General features: G+C 44.5%; 2 protein-coding genes across 2 annotated transcripts in view; one reads left to right on the top strand and one right to left on the bottom strand.

Annotated features, from left to right (window-relative positions):
- The window catches only part of LOC140122939 (uncharacterized), a 360,094-nt gene that overhangs the window by 216,026 nt on the left and 124,104 nt on the right, over positions 1-19,964 (top strand). The gene's annotated exons all lie outside the window — the stretch shown is intronic.
- The window catches only part of LOC140122647 (cytochrome P450 2C5-like), an 80,187-nt gene that overhangs the window by 29,045 nt on the left and 31,178 nt on the right, over positions 1-19,964 (bottom strand). Inside the window, exons 4-7 of the mRNA XM_072143743.1 lie at positions 16,173-16,333; positions 15,697-15,873; positions 14,074-14,209; positions 4,139-4,323 (exon numbers count right to left, since the gene is read on the bottom strand). Of these exons, the coding sequence (XP_071999844.1) occupies positions 4,139-4,323; positions 14,074-14,209; positions 15,697-15,873; positions 16,173-16,333 (659 nt within the window). The remainder of the gene's footprint in view (positions 1-4,138; positions 4,324-14,073; positions 14,210-15,696; positions 15,874-16,172; positions 16,334-19,964) is intronic.

Raw genomic sequence — 19,964 nt, 5'->3', positions numbered from 1 at the left:
AAACAAGCCATGTGAAGGGGTTATATACAGGAGTGGATACAAGCCATGTGAGGGGTTATATACAGGAGAGGACACAAGCCATGGGAGGGGTTATATACAGGAGAGGACACAAGCCATGTGAGGGGGTTATATACAGGAGAGGATACAATCCATGTGAGGGGTTATAGACAGGAGAGGATACAAGCCATGTGAGGGGGTTATATAAAGGAGAGGACACAAGCCATGTGAGGGGTTATATACAGGAGAGGACACAAGCCATGTGAGGGGGTTATATACAGGATTGGACACAAGCCATGTGAGGGGTTATATACAGGAGAGGATACAAGCCATGTGAGGGGGTTATATACAGGAGTGGAAACAAGCCATGTGAGGGGCTTATATACAAGAGAGGATACAATCCATGTGAGGGGTTATATACAGGAGAGGATACAAGCCTTGTGAGGGGATATATACAGGAGAGGATACAAGCCATGTGAGGGGGTTATATACAGGAGAGGACACAAGCCATGTGAGGGGTTATATACAGGAGAGGACACAAGCCATGTGAGGGGTTATATACAGGAGAGGATACAAGCCATGTGAAGGGTTATATACAGGAAAGGAAACAAGCCATGTGAGGGGTTATATACAGGAGAGGATACAAGCCATGTGAGGGGTTATATACAGGAGAGGACACAAGCCATGTGAGGGGTTATATACAGGAGAGGATACAAGCCATGTGAAGGGGTTATATACAGGAGAGGATACAAGCCATGTGAGGAGTTATATACAGGAGAGGATACAAGCCATGTGAGGGGTTATATACAGGAGAGGATACAAGCCATGTGAGGGGTTATATACAGGAGAGGACAGAAGCCATGTGAGGGGTTTATATACAGGAGAGGATACAAGCCATGTGAGGGGTTATATACAGGAGAAGATGCAAGACATGTGAGGGGTTATATCCAGGAGAGGATACAAACCAGGTGAGGGTGTTATATACAGGAGAGGATACAAGCCATGTAAAGGGTTATATACAGGAGAGGATACAAGCCATGTGAGGGGGTTATATACAGGAGAGGACATAAGCCATGTGAGGGGTTATATACAGGAGAGGATACAAGCTATGTGAGGGGGTTATATACAGGAGAGCATACAAGCCATGTGAGGGGTTATATACAGGAGAGGATACAAGCCATGTGAGGGGTTATATACAGGAGAGCATACAAGCCATGTGAGGGGTTATATACAGGAGAGGATACAAGCCATGTGAGGGGTTATATACAGGAGAGCATACAAGCCATGTGAGGGGTTATATACAGAAGTGGACACAAGCCATGTGAGGAGGTTATATACAGGAGAGGATACAAGCCATGTGAGGGGTTATATACAGGAGAGGATACAAGCCGTGTGAGGGGTTATATACAGGAGAGCATACAAGCCATGTGAGGGGTTATATACAGAAGTGGACACAAGCCATGTGAGGAGGTTATATACAGGAGAGGATACAAGCCATGTGAGGGGTTATATACAGGAGAGGATACAAGCCGTGTGAGGGGTTATATACAGGAGAGGATACAAGCCGTGTGAGGGGTTATATACAGGAGAGGACACAAGCCACGTGAGGGGGTTATATACAGGAGAGGATACAAGCCATGTGAGGGGGTTATATACAGGAGAGGATACAAGTCATGTCAGGGGTTATATACAGGAGAGAACACAAGCCATGTGAGGGGTTATATACTGGAGAGGACACAAGCCATGTGAGGGGTTATATACAGGAGAGGATACAAGCCGTGTGAGGGGTTATATACAGGAGAGGATACAAGCCGTGTGAGGGGTTATATACAGGAGAGGATACAAGTCATGTCAGGGGTTATATACAGGAGAGAACACAAGCCATGTGAGGGGTTATATACTGGAGAGGACACAAGCCATGTGAGGGGGTTATATACAGGAGAGGACACAAGCCATGTGAGGGGTTATATACAGGAGAGGATACAAGCCGTGTGAGGGGTTATATACAGGAGAGGATACAAGCCGTGTGAGGGGTTATATACAGGAGAGGACACAAGCCACGTGAGGGGGTTATATACAGGAGAGGATACAAGCCATGTGAGGGGGTTATATACAGGAGAGGATACTAGTCATGTCAGGGGTTAAATACAGGAGAGAACACAAGCCATGTGAGGGGTTATATACTGGAGAGGACACAAGCCATGTGAGGGATTATATACAGGAGAGGATACAAGCCATGTGAGGAGTTATATACAGGAGAGGATACAAGCCATGTGAGGGGTTATATACAGGAGAGGATACAAGCTGTGTGAGGGGTTATATACAGGAGAGGATGCAAGCTGTGTGAGGGGTTATATACAGGAGAGGATACAAGCCATGTGAGGAGTTATATACAGGAGAGGATACAAGCCATGTGAGGGGTTATATACAGGAGAGGACAGAAGCCATGTGAGGGGTTTATATACAGGAGAGGATACAAGCCATGTGAGGGGTTATATACAGGAGAGGATACAAGACATGTGAGGGGTTATATACAGGAGAGGATACAAACCAGGTGAGGGGGTTATATACAGGAGTGGATACAAGCCATGTGAGGGGATTATATACAGGAGAGGATACAAGCCATGTGAGGGGATTATATACAGGAGAGGATACAAGGCATGAGAGGGGTTATATACAGGAGAGGATACAAGCCATGTGAGGGGTTATATACAGGAGAGGATACAAGCCATGTGAGGGGGTTATATACAGGAGAGGACACAAGCCAATTGAGGGGTTATATACAGGAGAGGATACAAGCTAGGTGAGGGGGTTATATACAGGAGAGCATACAAGCCATGTGAGGGGTTATATACAGGAGAGGATACAAGCCATGTGAGGGGTTATATACAGGAGAGGATACAAGCCATGTGAGGGGGTTATATACAGGAGAGCATACAAGCCATGTGAGGGGTTATATACAGGAGAGGATACAAGCCATGTGAGGAGTTATATACAGGAGAGGATACAAGCCATGTGAGGGGTTATATACAGGAGAGGATACAAGCTATGTGAGGGGTTATATACAGGAGAGGATAGAAGCCATGTGAGGGGGTTATATACAGGAGAGCATACAAGCCATGTGAGGGGTTATATACAGGAGAGGACATAAGCCATGTGAGGAGGTTATATACAGGAGAGGATACAAGCCATGTGAGGGGTTATATACAGGAGAGGATACAAGCCATCTGAGGGGGTTATATACAGGAGAGGACAGAAGCCATGTGAGGGGGGTTATATACAGGAGAGGACACAAGCCATGTGATGGGTTATATACAGGAGAGGACACAAGCCACGTGATGGGGTTATATACAAGAGAGGATACAATCCATGTGAGGGGTTATATACAGGAGAGGATACAAGCCTTGTGATGGGTTATATACAGGAGAGGACACAAGCCACGTGAGGGGGTTATATACAGGAGAGGATACAAGCCATGTGAGGGGGTTATATACAGGAGAGGACACAAGCCATGTGAGGGGTTATATACAGGAGAGGATACAAGCCATGTGAGGGGTTATATGCAGGAGAGGATACAAGCCATATTCATAAGATATAGATTAATAGATGTAGGTTCAAGAAATGGCTGAGTGGGTAGCATGGTGCAGCACGGTGGCACTTCTGCCTTGCAGTGCTTGGGATCTGGTTTCAGGTCCCACCCAGGTCAACATCTGCAAAGAGTTTGTATGTTCTCTCAGTGTTTGCGTCGATTTCCTCTGGGTCCTCCGGTTTCCTTCCACACTCCAAAACATACTGGTAGGTTGTTTAGATTGTGAGCCCCATGGGGACAGGGACCGATTTGGCAAACACTGTGCAGTATCGTAATCTGTCGCTATATAAATAAATAATTATTATTTTATTATGGGCCTCAAAAATTGTCTGCTAAATTGTATTTTGCTACTTGCAACCATACCATTTTATACTTTGCTACCCTACCATGAGGCACAATGGACAGTATAGATATTAAAGAGCCCATGGGCACAACATTCTCAATTTTTAACAGCATGGATGTCAAATACCACCACATGTCCTTGGCAATGTTTGCTGTGCCGTGCCGCCAATACCTTTATGTGACTAATCCTCAGTGTTTCTTTTTACTTACTTTGGGAATAAGAAAACCTCTGAAGTTCACATCTTGGGTGGTAGCGTGTTTCAGGTTGTTTGGAGCAACATTTCCAAATCGTTGTATCTCATGGAGGACGGCATTGGTATACGGCATCTCTTTCCGATGACTTTTTTGGGGCTGAGCCGACCCAATAACTTTCTCAATCTCTCTCTGGACCTTTTCTATATCCAACAAAATCATAAACCATAAAATCAGTAAAATGTTTTGTCCTCAATTTTGGTCACATTTAGTCTAGGAGTTTATTTACTGCCACCATCTTGCAATCTGAAGGTTTAGGCATTGCTGTCATCATATATTTACAGTTGTTGCTTAAGAGGCAACACAGGAGGTCCTTGTGACCCGTTAAAATTTAACTTTTACTTCGATATTCCTTAAAAAGGATCACGATATAATCATATATATGAGCCTTGACATAAAGAAACACATTAAAAGAATATGGCGGATGTGGAGAAAATCTCAATTGATATAGTATACTGGTATGAGAGGCTGGTGGAGCAGTGTGACTCGCTAAGGGGTGCTACTATACCGATATACTATCGGGATGGACAGTTGTGAAGTGATCGCTGAAAGCAGCTGTATACCTTTCTGCGGTGGTGTGTGCCAAATAGGATATACCTATTCACCTCTGGGGACTAGTATATTTACACACCACAAGCAATAGCATACTTGATTTTAAGCTAAATCACACCATCCACACAACACATTCATACATTGGTAGTCGTTGGCATATATTACTGGACTATGTCAATAGTCAATGGCGAAACATGTCGGGGGGGCTGCTTGAGCCTAATTTTAATTGATGGCGATTCACTTGGAGACTCATTTAGGACTTAGGGTCGTGCTGCAGAGACCATTAGTCCAGTAATATATGCCAACGACTACCAATGTATGAATGTGTTGTGTGGATGGTGTGATTTAGCTTAAAATCAAGTATGCTATTGCTTGTGGTGTGTAAATATACTAGTCCCCAGAGGTGAATAGGTATATCCTATTTGGCACACACCACCGCAGAAAGGTATACAGCTGCTTTCAGCGATCACTTCACAACTGTCCATCCCGATAGTATATCGGTATAGTAGCACCCCTTAGCGAGTCACACTGCTCCACCAGCCTCTCATACCAGTATACTATATCAATTGAGATTTTCTCCACATCCGCCATATTCTTTTAATGTGTTTCTTTATGTCAAGGCTCATATATATGATTATATCGTGATCCTTTTTAAGGAATATCGAAGTAAAAGTTAAATTTTAACGGGTCACAAGGACCTCCTGTGTTGCCTCTTAAGCAACAACTGTAAATATATGAATTAAGTCTAAAGGTCCGACCATAAAGTGGTCCTAGGACTATCTAAAACTACAATTTTGCTGTCATCATCACACATTTAAAAAAAAAAGTTAGTTAAACATTTTTGAAATACACTTTCTTGGGCAACATTAGTGCTTCATTTTCCAACTTTCCCTTCTTGAATGGGATTTTATATGAAAATAGGTGAAATAATCTGCACATATCTAAAGTGCATTTATATAAAGTCTGGTCGATACCAAATTTGATGGGTTTGGCAACCAAGGACCCGAGACCAAACAAACTCTGCTGTTCAGGAGCCTGGTGCATGTTTGGAAAAAAGCGCCAAGCTGCTTGATTGACTGCTGAAGTAGCCAATCAAGTAGCTTGCAGCCCCCTAGCAACCACAAGCATTTCCTTTGTGGGCATACGTGTGATTGGCTGGGCAGGACATGTGACTCTGCAGTATAAGAGCAGAGTCACATGTAAAGAAATTATTACACTCAATAGACAGCTATAGAGAGCAATTGTCAGGGCACTTTGTTACAGACAAGAGGTTGCTGTGATCAGGGATATGTGAAAATCTCAAAAAAATTCCCTTATCAGGGCACTATGAAGATCTGCATTAGGTGATCATAGGCTGCTATAGTGCAGGAATATTCTTACTGATTATAGAGGATTTTACAGAAATACTTGGAAAGATCAGTATTGGTAGGATCAATATTAGCATTTACTGTATCATCCAGCATGGTCTTGAAGATCCTGTCTCTAAATAGTATTCAGTATTCAAAATCATCATCAATCATAGCTTCATTGTAAAGTTGCTCCTGTTAGTGAAGAGCCCACACCTATAGAGCACATAAAAGTGCTGTTGTAAGTGAATAGTGCACACTAATATGTGGATCATAAAAGTGCTGTTGTCAGTGAGTAGACTCCAGTAATACCTTGATTGTAAAGATGCTCCTATCAGTGAATAGCATGCTGTCATACCTAGATCAAATGTTTTCGTGGCATTTATGGGCAAAGCTCTTCAACCTGCTTCTTGTTTTCCCAGGCCTGCAACTACCCCCGATATAGAGCAATGAGTTCAGGGCTAGAGATTTTCAGTAAACCAGTGGCACAGCTTTCATGTTTTCGTCATCAGCAAAACAGATTTGGCCCTTGAATAGTGGTTAATCCCCCGATCTTATCAAATCTACACCGAATGTAATCATTCAAAGAAAACAGGTAATGTTTTAACATACCAACATTTATAATAAAACTGTAAAAAATAATGCATGTGTAATCTCCAGGAGGGGAGCATAGTCCTCTGTGACAACCACTGAGCCCTCAATGTCAGATGGGAACTCCACCATTAGTGTTGTCAATGGTGTCCCTGCAATCCATGTCTCGGATCACAGCACACCAGTGCCCCTCTCCATGGCGGCGTTCCGTTCCTTCGGCCCTCACTTACCTCTCCACGTTCCTGCTCCCATCCTGGCTTGTCGGCGCCGCCACTTCGTGATTTAAAGGGCCACTTCCTGGCTTTCCTTAAAGGTTGGCTTCTCCCAGCATCCCCTGCCAGATCTTTAAGCTACATGCCTAAGAGAAAGCTTTCCCTGCAACTCTTCTGTGTACTGGTCTCCCATTGTGACCTCGGACTTTATCCTGACCTCGAACCTCTGCTGCCAGTCCTATTCTCCCGCTATGTTCCTGACTCTGCATCCTTGCCACCTGTATTGACCATCTGTCTGTCCCCAACTATGAGTTTGCCTTCCGTTCCTGTACCACGACCTTGGCTGCCACTGTTGACAAGTCGCACCTGTGGAACGACCTGGTGGCACCACACCACAGCAAGACCATCCCACTTTGCAGCGAGACCTGGTGAAGACCAGGTGCCACTTAGATTCCGGTCCCAGGTGTTGGCTTGTGTCATCATCTGTGGTTGTCCAAGGTTTCAATGACAGACACATTTTTTGGTTTCTTTTACTCATCACTAAACAGGGCAATTGCTCCGCAAAATATGGGTTGTTTAGTTTATGTTTTTGTAACTTTTTCCGATTTTTGTAAAAAATAAAATTTGTTTTTTAAAAAGTTTATTTTTCCACAAAAAGTTGTGTTTTCTATTTTACTTTTTTTTTCCAAAACGTCTCAGTTGATCCAAGGAGTTAGTCTAGGGGTTGGAAAGGCATTTTTTCCTACTTTGGGTGGTGTGTAATCTTTTCTAGACACCTAAGTTTCGTTCGTGGGAACAAAGTTTTTTTTTTCCCTCTTTTTTTAGCTAAATGGGCGCAAGCACAACGTGTTACATGGAGCAGAGAACTCTGGGAAGTAGAAAGGAACACTCTCTCTGCAGACCTGTAAGCCAATCAGCAACTGGCAGGCTTATGCGATGTCACACAGGCTCACAGCCCTTTAAAACCCAGCCATTTTCAATCCAGGCATTTCACACTGCATATGCTGTCTGTAGCATCTGGCTGCTTTTAGTGTACTTTGCTGTAGCGATTTCTGCTCCTCTCCAAGGGTGTGCGTTTAGGGGGATCTGTATAACGCAAATTACAATAGTTTTTTATTGCTAAATTGAGAGCAAGAAAAACATGTGACATCCACCTATTTTATAGTGTGATTTCTGCTTCTCTCCCAGGGTGTGCGTTAAGGGAGATCTATATAGCGCAAATTACAATACTTTTTTGTTGCTAAAGTTGAGAGCAAGATATAAATGTCAAATCCACATAGTTTACAGAGTGATTTCCGCTCAAATTACAGGGTGTCCATTGTGGGGTATCTGTATAATGCAAATTTACATACTTTTTTGTTGCTAAAGTTGAGAGCAAGAAATAAGTGTTAAATCCACGTAGTTTATAAAGTGATTTTCGCTCCAATTACAGGGTGTTCATTATGGGGTATCTGTATAACGCAAATTCCAATACTTTTTTGTTGCTAAAGTTGAGAGCAATAAATACGTGTCAAATCCACGTAGTTGATTAACCACTATGTCAGACAGAAAGGTGGCAGGTGGAGCAGGCAGAGGTCGCAGCACAGTAGGGGGTCGTCGCAGCAGGGGTGACTCTGTGAGGCCAGTGTGTTGATTAACAACCCAAAGGTTGTTGATTGGTTGACTAGGTCATGCAATTCCTCAAATATAACATCTGACAAACCCCGGACAAGAGTCCGTGGGTTCATCAGATACAACAATTAGTTGGCATTGACCAGGAGCAGGTCAGCATCCCTCACCGGTTCTCAATCAGCCCCTGTCCTGTTCATTTCCCGCAGCCAGAGAGCTACTAGGTGGTCTGGGCTCAGTGCCACTATTCAGTGAGGACGAAGTGCTTGAGGACAGTCAGCAGCTGCTTGACAGTGAAGAGGTGTGACAGACATCCGCTGCTTCGTGCAGTAGGCAGGCAGTGCATACTGACACCGGTGAGGGGAGTAGCAGTGACAGGGAAACACAAATTGACGATAATGTAGCCGATCGCACTTGGGAGACAGGTGTAGCAAGGGATTCATTATAGTCAGGAGAAGAGAGTGTCAGCTTGCGTGTCAAGCAGCTGAGCTGGCAGAAACTCGCTGCTGTGGCCGTGAGTCAGCAGGGTGGCAGCAATGCGAGGACGGGAGCCAAATGTCCGCGGGGTTCAAATCCCGATTTGCAGGTTCAAGTAATCGGTCGCAGAGGGGCTCAGCAAGGCATCAGCGGTAGTAGTCACTAAGTGCACAGTGTTGGCAGTAAAATCACTATCTCGTGGTGTGGTAGGTTTTTTTTAAGACACCAGAGGAGCCGAGCGTGTGTATATGTCGTATCTGTGGGCAGAAAGTGAAGCGTGGCCAGGGAGCTAACGGTGGAACCACGACCCTGCGCCAACTAATGCAGCGTCACCATCCAATGGCCTGGGATCTCAGATGTGGTCCATCTTGACGGAGCAACAACGGCAGCAGCACCTAGTGGCACACATGTAAATTCTGCCAGTCAAGGTTCCAGCACCTGTCTTTGACATCATCTCCCGGTCCAGATGCTCCTGCTCCTCGCTACGAATAGCGCCAGCAGTTGTTGAGCGAGGCGATTACAAAGAGACAACTGAATGCGCCCAGCCATCCTAAGGAGCAGACTACGGTCAGGGCCAGTACATGTCCTTTACGGCCCACTGGGTGAATGTGCTTACCGTCCAGCCACACCAACATGAACAGGAGAGGCCGCTTTCTCCTCCACGTTGTCAAACTGCTGCTCCTGTGCCAACGTCCGCCTCCTCCTCCTCCCTCTCCACTTCCACCTCAGCCACCATAAGTCTAAGTGCTGCTCCTTCATACCACATGTGCAGGGCACAGTGGTGTCACGCAGTTCTATACCTGGTTTCCCTAGGCGAACGAAGTCACACAGGTGCTTCACGTCATGCAAGAAGAAATCAATGGGGCTCATTTACTTACCCGGTCCAGTCGCAATCCAGTGGCGCGTTCTCCGACGAGGATTCGGGTTCTGCTGGGATTCAATAAGGTCCGTGCGCCGATGTCCATCAGGTGTCGCTGCTGCGCCGAGGTCCGCCGATGTTCACCTTCTTCTCCTCAGTGCATGTAAGTGCTGTTCTTGCGACACAATTTTTTTTTAAATACCATGTTTTTTCCTAATCCGTGGGGTGTTCCAACGGCCATGCCCCCCGATTTCCGTCGCAAGCAAGCCGACGCCGATGTGACACAATCCGATCACGTGCGCCAAAAACCCGGGGCAATTCAGGGACAAAAGGTGCAAGACGAAGAGGCCACGTTATCAGTCAGTCGCCAGGACTGTGGGATGAATAATGTCATTCCACTACTTCCTGTCCTGGAACTGATGCTGCAAAATCTGTCTGGTCAGGGCACTGGAGAAGTGGCGACTACATATCATGGCCACATGAGTCCGGTGGGGGATGATGTGGAGGAGGACATTGGAGCACAAGCAGAGTCTGGTGAAATTAGTGGTTTTAGTACTCAGGTGACAGGAGAGGAGGAGCAGGAGCATCCGGAGGAGGTAGAAGAAGAGGCAGATGACCCAGAAGCACCGTGGCAGTATACAGTGGAGATGGAGGTGTGAGTCCCTCAGAGTCACTTGCGCAGATGGCCCGCAGCATGCTACTTTGCTTAACTCGTGACAGCCGAATAGTCAACATTCGGCATAGGGATGATCTCCACCCTCTTGGACCCTCTCTACCGGTGCAAAATGACTTTTTTCCACCTGCCGAGAGGGAGGCACAACTAGCGTACTATAGAGAAACACTGTGAAGACAGTTGGCCGATGCCTATTGTGCCACTCTGTGGCCTACCATGTTGCTTCCACTTCCAGAATTTCTCATTGTGCCACTCCTTGACCTCCCACTGCTGCTGCTGCTGCCACCACTGCCGCCTCCTTGCTTTAACATTGTGCCACTCTGTGGCCTACCATGTTGCTGCCAACTACAGAATTTCTCATTGTGCCACTCTCTGACCTCCTGCTGCTGCCACCACTGCCGCCTCCTTGCTTTAACATTGTGCCACTATGTGGCCTACCATGTTGCTGCCACCTCCGGAATTTCTCATTGTGCCACTCTCTGACCTCCTGCTGCTGCTGCTCCCACCATTGCCGTCATCCACGCTCTAACATTGTGCCACCTCCAGAATTTGTCATTGTGCTACTCTCTGACCTCCTGCTGCTATCACCACTGCCGCCTTCATGCTCTATCATTGTGCCACACTGTGGCCTATCATGTTGCTGCCACCTCCAGAATTTGTAATTGTGCCACTATTTGACCTCATGCTGCTGCTGCCAATGCCGCCTCCACACTCTTTGATTATGCAACACTGTGGCCTACCATGTTGCTGCCACCTCAAGAATTTGTCATTGTGCTACTCTCTGACCTCCTGCTGCTGCTGCTGCCACTCCCACCTCCACTCTCTATGATTGTGCTACACTGTGGCTTACCATGTTGCTGCCACCTCCAGAATTTGTCATTGTGCCACTCTGCAGCCTACTCATGCTGCTGCCAACTGACCGCTGTCTCCCTGGAACACCCTGTGATTTCCATAATGCTGTTTTCACCCTCCACCACTCTATGACTTTGCCACTATGTTTGGTTTTCCCCTTTATTTCATCTGTCAGAAGGAATTAAAAGCTTCTGGATTAATAGCCAAAAGCAGGAGTGGATATAGAACACAGAGGACATGCAAATATTGCATTTACTGGTCATCTCTGTTCTGGATCAACTCCTGTTTGTTTTTGGCTTTAGCAATACTGATGGATTATTGACAGATTGAAAGCTTACACTAACGGATGAAACGAAGGGCAAAATGATTAGTGAAATGAGCTGGCACAGACGTTACCTTGTCAGACTGTGTTTCCGCTTCACTTATTTGGTGAAGTTGACCCCTGTAAGTGCACATGGAATTGAAGAGTGAAGCGATTCTAAGAGCAGCGGCTGTCATGTGCGTGTCATACTAAAACACAACATTGTTTGAAGACCAAACCACGCTCCCTATGCATATTTGAGCATGGCACATCATTCTACAATACCCTACAGGCTCTCTGCAGCCAGGAAATAGCTGTTTTTTAACGCGATTTGTCATGATTCCATTCGTGTCGAATCGACCTTTTTCAAAAAATTTCGTGAATCGGCTCTAACAGGGCTGGGAGTCTGTGGACCCTCTGGACCACCGCGGGAGATGGTACTAGCTGACCCCTGGGACCAGAGTCTAAGTGGCACCTGGTCTTCACCAGAGGCCGCCGCAAAGTGGGATGGTCTTGCTGCGGCAGGGTACCACCAGGTCGTTCCACAGGTGTGACTAGCCAGCGGTGGCAGCCAAGGTAGTTATGTTGGAGGCAGTATGTCTCATGTCAGGAAATCGGAGATGGCAACACAGGACCACTGTCACGGGTGACCCCGCGATCCATGTTACCCGCTCCGGTAATCCAGCAGCCATCCGAGGTCCTGCCAGCTATCCGGGGTCCTGCCAGCCATCCGAGGTCCTGCCAGCCATCCGAGGTCCTGCCTGCCATCCGAGGTCCTGCCTGCCATCCGAGGTCCTGCCTGCCATCCGTGGTCCTGCCTGCCATTCGTGGTCCCCGTGTCCCTACCTTGGCTGCCATCGCGGGCCTAGTCGCACCCGCGGAGCGACCTGGTGACTCCTGCTGCAGCAAGACCATCCCGCTTTGCGGCAAGCTCTGGCGAAGACTGGGAGATCACTTAGACTCCGCTCCCGGGTGCGGCTAAGGTTGTCATCTCCCGGGGTGGTCCAGGGAGTCCACTGTTTATCCCCTGAGTTCGTGACAACCGCTGGCGACACAGGACCGCTGGTGACACAGGACCTGTGTGAGGTGTCATTTTTTACGTGAGGATCTGAAGTTTTCTTCGCTACCATGTTGAGGACTGTTTGGCCTTTTGATCACCTTTATGTTACAATATGGCGAAAAAGTGGTGTTTCAACCATTTGGGCGCTATTTCCCTTTATGCTAGTTCAATGCCGGGAATTTTTTTTTTTTGATACACCGGACATTTTGGGCCATGATGATACCTAACATGTAAATGATTGGTTGTTTTGAATATCTGCTGTTCTATACTGTGTATATTTGTATCTAGACTAATATGCTTGTAGAGGACCTGTCACCCAGAAATTCGGCACTAGGAGCTGCTTACTTTAGTGCCTAGTGCTAAAACAAACGCCGATAAAACAAACCGCTATCTAAAACCCCTTTGCAGTACAATAGAAGCTGCGTCTTTCCCGGACCGCCCCACTCGCTCCATGGGGTGGCAGTGACCCTAATCTCGCCCACAATCCCGTCTCCTCATGAATACGCTGGACCACTTTGAGAGCGGTCCGGCGTTTCTATTGTACTCCGCAGCAGTGTTTGTTAGCGTTATCAGAGGCTTCCGATAATGCTAACATTGTAACACTGCGTGTTTGTTTTAGCACTAGGAGCTGCTTACTAGTAAGCAGCTCAAAGTGCCAAATTTCTGGGTGACAGGCCTGTTTAAGTTATTCGATACTCTGAGATTCTGAACATGTATGAGATGTAAATGATTTCACCGTTATATATTTGTGTTTAAGTGTTTGTTTATATTTTGAAAAAAAAACAATAAAAATTTGAAAGAAAAAAAAACAAACTACAAAATGGCTTTGCCCTTAACGAGTTAAATGGACTCTGTCACCTGAGTTTACCCAATTAAATTCCCAGCCCCCTCAGGTAGTATATGAAATATCCTTTCTTGAATTCCCTCAATTATGTGAAATCTCCTCCAATTACCTATAAAAAATCTCTTCCAAACACTTGTGAACATGAGGAGTAATAGTTCACTAAGATGAGTCAAGTTTATAGGGTGCAGGGAGAGTCATGTCAGATGCCCCTATCTTCAGGTGTATGGTACCTAGGAATTTCAATGTCGAATCAAATTTGGTTTCTTTTTTACCACAAGCCTCAGTCTGATGAGATTCTTTAATACAACAGCAAAATCATGTTACTAGGAAGAAGTCTGAAGTGACCCTCCCCTTGCAACATCATGCGAGATGTGACTCTTCTTTATTCATTAAAAAGATTTCCTCCAAAGTCATGTGACAATTTAATTTTGTAAAATTTCATGACAACTAAGATAAGGGTGGAGAAATGTGTCTGTGTAGTAAATACAGTAGAAAGTAATAAAGCAGAAACGTCTCACTTTGGATTTCTGGATATTTCATCATCAGTAGGAGACCCCATTTCAGTGTAGATGATGTGGTCTCTATTCCGGCACCAAAGAGGTCAGTAACCAAAGCTATTAGGTTTTCATTAGTGTAGAATAGTTGAGGTTTTTCCTAAAAGATAAAAAGTTTAAAGGGGTTGTATTAACTCACCTATTATGGCGCGTCCAAAGGTCCTACCACCGAGGCTCATACTGGTCTTTGACCATTGTCTTGTGACCATACTGCAGGAGGTGATGGTCCTCTTTGCTTTCTCTTCATTCCAAGCTGTAAATTTGTTGACGCAGCCTTCATGGTTGGCCATCTCTTTCTTGAAAGAACTGATCCTATAGTGGAATCCCTATTCTTGTGTGGATTTTAGAAGTTGACCCACATTTTTTTTGGTACGAGGGCGGTTCAATAAGTACCCGTGTTGGACGACAGAGGGCGTCCTGAGGGATGTTGGTTTTATTATGGTGTTCTGCCATCTATCAAACGACGGCAAAACAAATTGCAGACTGACTGATAGGTTAGTTTGGATTTGGCAGCCATTTTAGTAAGACTTGTTTCTTGATTTTCGCTAAGATGGAGAAAGAGCAGTATCATTCAGTAATTTGCTTTTTGTTTTTGGATAGGAAAAAATGAGAGGAGATAAAAGCAAAGTTGGATGCTGTTTTGGGGGAAACTTCACCATCAATGACCACAGTTAGATATTGGTTCAACTAATTTAAACGTGGGCAAACATCCGTTTTTAATGAGGAGCAACCAGGACACCCGGCAGATGTGGTTACCGAGGAAATAATTCAAAATGTCCATGACATGATACTCGCTGATCAACGAACGAAAGTGCGTGAAGTAGCAGAGGCCGTAGGTGTGTCGACCGGAATGGCAATGAATATTTTACATGATAAGTTGGCGATGAAAAAATTGTTGGCCTGATGGGTGCCGCGATTGCTCACCGTGGACAACAAGTGGATGCGGCTGTTTACTTCGAAGCAGTTTTTGGAGCAATTTAAGCGAGATCCAACACATTCATCCGGAGTTGTCGCCGCCAAACTGCATGAATTACGTTACGAATTGCTGCTTCACCCCCCCCCCCCCCCCATATTATCGCAATCTGGCTCCCTGCAACTTTTTCTTGTTCCCTAACATGAACTGAAATCGCTAGCTGGAAAAAAATTAGCTCAAACGAGGAAGTTGCCGAGACAGAGGTGTATTTTGGAGAGTTCAACAAATCCTATTTTTTGGAGGGGTTAAAAAAATGGCAGGAACGTTGGCAGAAGTGTACCTTTTTAAAAGGGGACTATGTTGAAAAATAAAAAAAATTATTTTGAAAAGTGGTGTTTTCATTTCTAACACGGGTACTTATTGAACCTCCGTCATATTTATGGCATTTGTTATGAAATATCCTCTATAATATATAACAGGGTCCCTATTTACTGGGTGCAAGGCATTAGGGCCCCCTTAGCACCACAGCCCAGGTGTAATGGCCATTGTACCACTGCATTCTCTACATCAAGGCTATATTCTTAATAGGCAATGTTTTCCTGAAACATATGGCACCATGGATGGTACTGAATAGAAAGCTTACAAACACCACATCTTTCTCTATATTTCAGTACCTCTTGCTGTTTCACCAGAAATGAGTCGATAAGGTTCCTCGGGTTATTGACATCTAGTTCTTTCCTCTGGATGGTGACAGTTTCTCGAACAAATGCATGAATTTCTTCCACGTTCTTCAATAATGTTCTCTGCACTCCTGAACAGCAACACATCACCGACGGATATGCATTATATAGCTGCGGAGAAGAAATAAAAGATAATAGAAGTCTACAGAGTGAATTGCACTGTAGTTGTTGCTGATAGAGAACAGATTTGCATCCACTTTCTGTGCAGTGCAGTGTACAGGAGACACCATAGCACCAGGTCTCCACAGCCTGCAGATCTTTAAGAGATTTACAGATAGAGTTGTCAAAGGAAAAAAGCTAAAAAAAAATTCAAAAACCACACAATATAATGGTTATACGTAGGGCACCCAGGCATACGACAACTGAAGTTGAAAGTGAGATTCATTTAAATATAACATGGAGTTGCTCACCATAGCCATGGGGCTTCCAATGAGCTCAAAAACCTCTTTAACAATCTTCAAAATTTTCAAAAATGTATGATCCTCATAATGATATCGATTACTCAGCAAAATGGAGACTATTATATTGCATGTAGCCGCATTCATGATTGTGGTGAAGTCAAAAGGCTCCCCTAGAAATACAAAGAGTAGCCGTATTAGTGTCCCAACATGGAGAGCACTCTCCAATAATAGATGAATGAGTTTAAGAGTAAAAAAGGTAAGAAAATTTGTCACTTCATGAAAGAAAGTCCTCAAATTTTAATCCACTAGTGATGTTTACAAAATAAAGATCATTTTTTTTTTTTAAACTGTTTTATTGCAGAAACAGAATTGTACAAAGCATTACATTTACTTTTTACATTTAACAGTCTATCCACAATGTTTATGTAACAGTCTGTATCCTGTTATCTGCAGTTGCCAAAAAACATAAAAACATTAACTACAATAAAATAATGAGTCAATACCATCTAACTGGGTCTTCGTGTTCATTTTCGAGTGTCTCTGATGTATATTCTTCTTTGGTTTTTTTCCCTATTGCTCCTCTCTATCATATCCTACTGGTATATCATTTATTAGTTCCTCCAAACTTTGCTGTTTATAGATATTCCGTCTTTCTCGTACTCAAGCGTGTTAAGCAGATTTGGTCTCCCTCTGAAGTCCTTTTTATACTCTCCAAAAAAGAAAAAGCTGCGTTTTAGCATGTACCTCTATTGCTGTGCTAGTATAATATTTAAATTCTCTATCCGCTTATAGGTCTCTCATGGCTAACCTGAGTCTGGGAGGGGAGTAGTTGGTTCTCGGAGAGTCGCACCAATCGCCCCATATTTGGTCAAATTTACCAGGTTTTTGTCTGTGCTTATATATAGTCTTCTCATATGGTAGAATTTGATTTACTTGAAGCTTCCACATGCTAAGTGTGGGAGTGTTAGGTGCATACCACCGCAGAGCAATGCATTTGCGGGCCAAAAACAGTGTTTCTCTTAAAAAAATACTTTGGTAATGTGTCCAGTCTGCTTCCTGAATTAAGCCCAGTAAACATATCTCGGGTGAGTGAGGTAATGGGACTGGTAAAATACTCGTGAGGAAGTCTGTTATGTCTTTCCAAAATTTTTGGATTGGAGCGCAGCTCCAGCTCATATGCCAGAAGTTCGCTTCTAGCTCTCCACATCTGGGGCATGCTGTCGTTGCCACTCTGCCCATATGCCTTAACCGTACTGGGGTTAGATATGCCTGGTGAATGAAGTACAATTGAATGAGTTTGTTATTTACTGAGGGAGAGACCTTTAGGTGTGAGGATAGCATGTCTGAAAAGGATTCCTCGTCCAGTGAGGGAATGAGTGTTTTCCATTTGTCTATTATACGCAGCGGATTCTGTGTGATCTTTTTCTGTATTAAATGAGAGTAGAGTATTGAGACTAGTCCCCTAGGACCTTGTGTTCTATATATACCAATTATCGGGTAAGACGAGATGATGAGAGGAGAATCTGGGAATTGCGCCTCCAGTGCGTGTCTAAGCTGAAGGTACCTATAGAAAAAGGATCTATCTAAATCATACTTGTTTTGTAGTTCTTGGAATGCGCTGAGGACATTATCCTTATAGATATCTCCTATTGTGTTTATGCCTTTTTGCTTCCATAGGGCTTGCCCTTCCAAGGCGTGTATGTGTCTGAGAGTGGGGTTATACCACAATGGAGTTTCGGCTATAATGTCTGTGAAGTTCGCCATATGTTTAGCCGCCTTCCAGACCTGTCTAGCCAGGTTGTGTAGTGGTAGCAAGGTAGTGCCTGCCTCCTGTGTCGGTTCTAGGACTGGCCATAAAGTGTTGAGACCCAGATAATGCTGTAGATGATGCTCTGAGTTGGGTAGGTTTTGCCCATCTGTCCAGCAGTGTAGGTATCTAAGTTGTCCCGCTAAGTAATAATTATAAAAATCAGGGAGTGCCATTCCTGCTTCTTCTTTTGGCCGTTGCAAGGTGTTGAGGCTAAGTTTAGCTCTGGAGGTGGCCCACACGAAAACTCCCGTTAGGGCATGTAATTCTTTAAAGAATTTTTTAGGTAGTGGGACTGCTGAATGTTGCAGAATGTATAAACATTTCGGCAGAATTATGAGTTTAACCAAGTTTATTCTGCCTGCAACCGAAAGAGGGAGAGTTTTCCATGACCTGTATTTCTCTTTCACATATGTGAGGAGTGGACCAGTTATGTGCTTGCGTGCATCCTGATGTTGTTTAGTAATCATGACTCCCAGATATTTAAATTCTGAGACTACCGCCAGTCCCTCCACTATTGCTGGACCCTCCCATGGGCGCGGGCCCAGAGGCATAAATGCCGATTTCGCCCAGTTCACTAGTAGCCCTGAATACTTCCCAAATTCATTGATAATTGAGATGGCATGTGGCAGTGAAGTGGTGGTTTTGGATATGAATAAGATCATATCATCTGCGTATAACCCCACCCTATCTTCCCGTTGGCCTAGGGTTATACCTTGATATATGGGGTCCTGTCTGAGCTTGGCCGCCAATGCTTCAATGGTTATTGCAAATAATAATGGTGAGAGTGGGCATCCCTGTCGCGTGCCTCGGAGTAGTGTGAAGGAGGGAGATAATTCGCCATTTATTAATAGTCTGCTATTAGGTGTGGAATATAGGATGTCTATCCATTTACAAAAGTTAGGTCCAAATCCCATCCTCCGCAAGCAGTGATTCAAGAAGGGCCATTCGACCGAGTCGAAGGCCTTGGCAGTGTCCAAGGAGGCCAGTGCCCAGTCCTCCCCCTTCGTCTGTCCAATTTGAGCGATCACTTGCACCCGTCTAATATTGTCTGATGTGGATTTCCCTGGCATAAACCCGCATTGGTCTGAATGTATTAGTGTTAAGATGACCTTGTTAAGTCGGGATGCTAATATTCTAGTGAGGACCTTGTAGTCTATATTTAATAAAGCTATGGGTCTATAGGACCCACATTCTATCGGGTCTTTTCCTGGCTTTAAAATCACAATAATAGTCGCTTCCGTTAATGACCTAGGAAGTGCTCCTGCCTCAAATGTGGCCTTATACATCTCTAGTAAGCACGGGAGAAGCTTATCTCTGTATTTATTATATACTTCTTTGGGGAGCCCATCAGGTCCTGGTGATTTGTTATTGTTTAACTGGTCAATTGCTTCTTCTACTTCTTCCATGGATATTGGTTGATCTAAAAGGCTAGCCTGTTCCTCTGTCAGAGATGGTAGTCTTATTCTATCTAGGTATTGTTCTATGTCATTATCTGATTTTTCCAAGGATGATGTGTATAATTCGCTATAAAATTCTGTAAACCTCCCTAATATGTCTGTATGGGTTTGCAATATTTCACCATTTGCTGACTGTATGCGTAAAATTGGGGGAGAAAGTGTATGTTGTCTAGCGATATGAGCGAGTAATTTCGCTGATTGATTTCCCAGTTCAAAAGCGGTTTGTCTATAAAAGAACAATTTACTGTCAGCTTTTTCTTTGAGTGTGTGTAAATAAAGTCGACCAGTCTGTAACCAAGCCGACCTGTTGGCCTCAGTCGGGTCTGTTATATATTGTTGTTCTAAGTTATGGCACAGGTCTGCCAGTTCAGACTCTTTGCGTCTCGATTCTTTTTTAATATGCGAGATAGCTGATTGTATGCAAGTGCGTAAGTACCCTTTCATTGTGTCCCATTGCAATCTTTTGTCTTGTTCTAAGTGATGGGCTTGTAGAAACGTTTCTAATTGTTCTGATACTCTGTCTTGCTCCCTTAT

The sequence above is a fragment of the Engystomops pustulosus genome, chromosome 3 (assembly GCF_040894005.1).
Source record: "Engystomops pustulosus chromosome 3, aEngPut4.maternal, whole genome shotgun sequence".
NCBI classification, from domain to species: Eukaryota; Metazoa; Chordata; class Amphibia; order Anura; family Leptodactylidae; genus Engystomops; species Engystomops pustulosus.
Note: the sequence above shows the minus strand (reverse complement) of the source record. Positions and strands in the feature narration are given on the sequence as shown.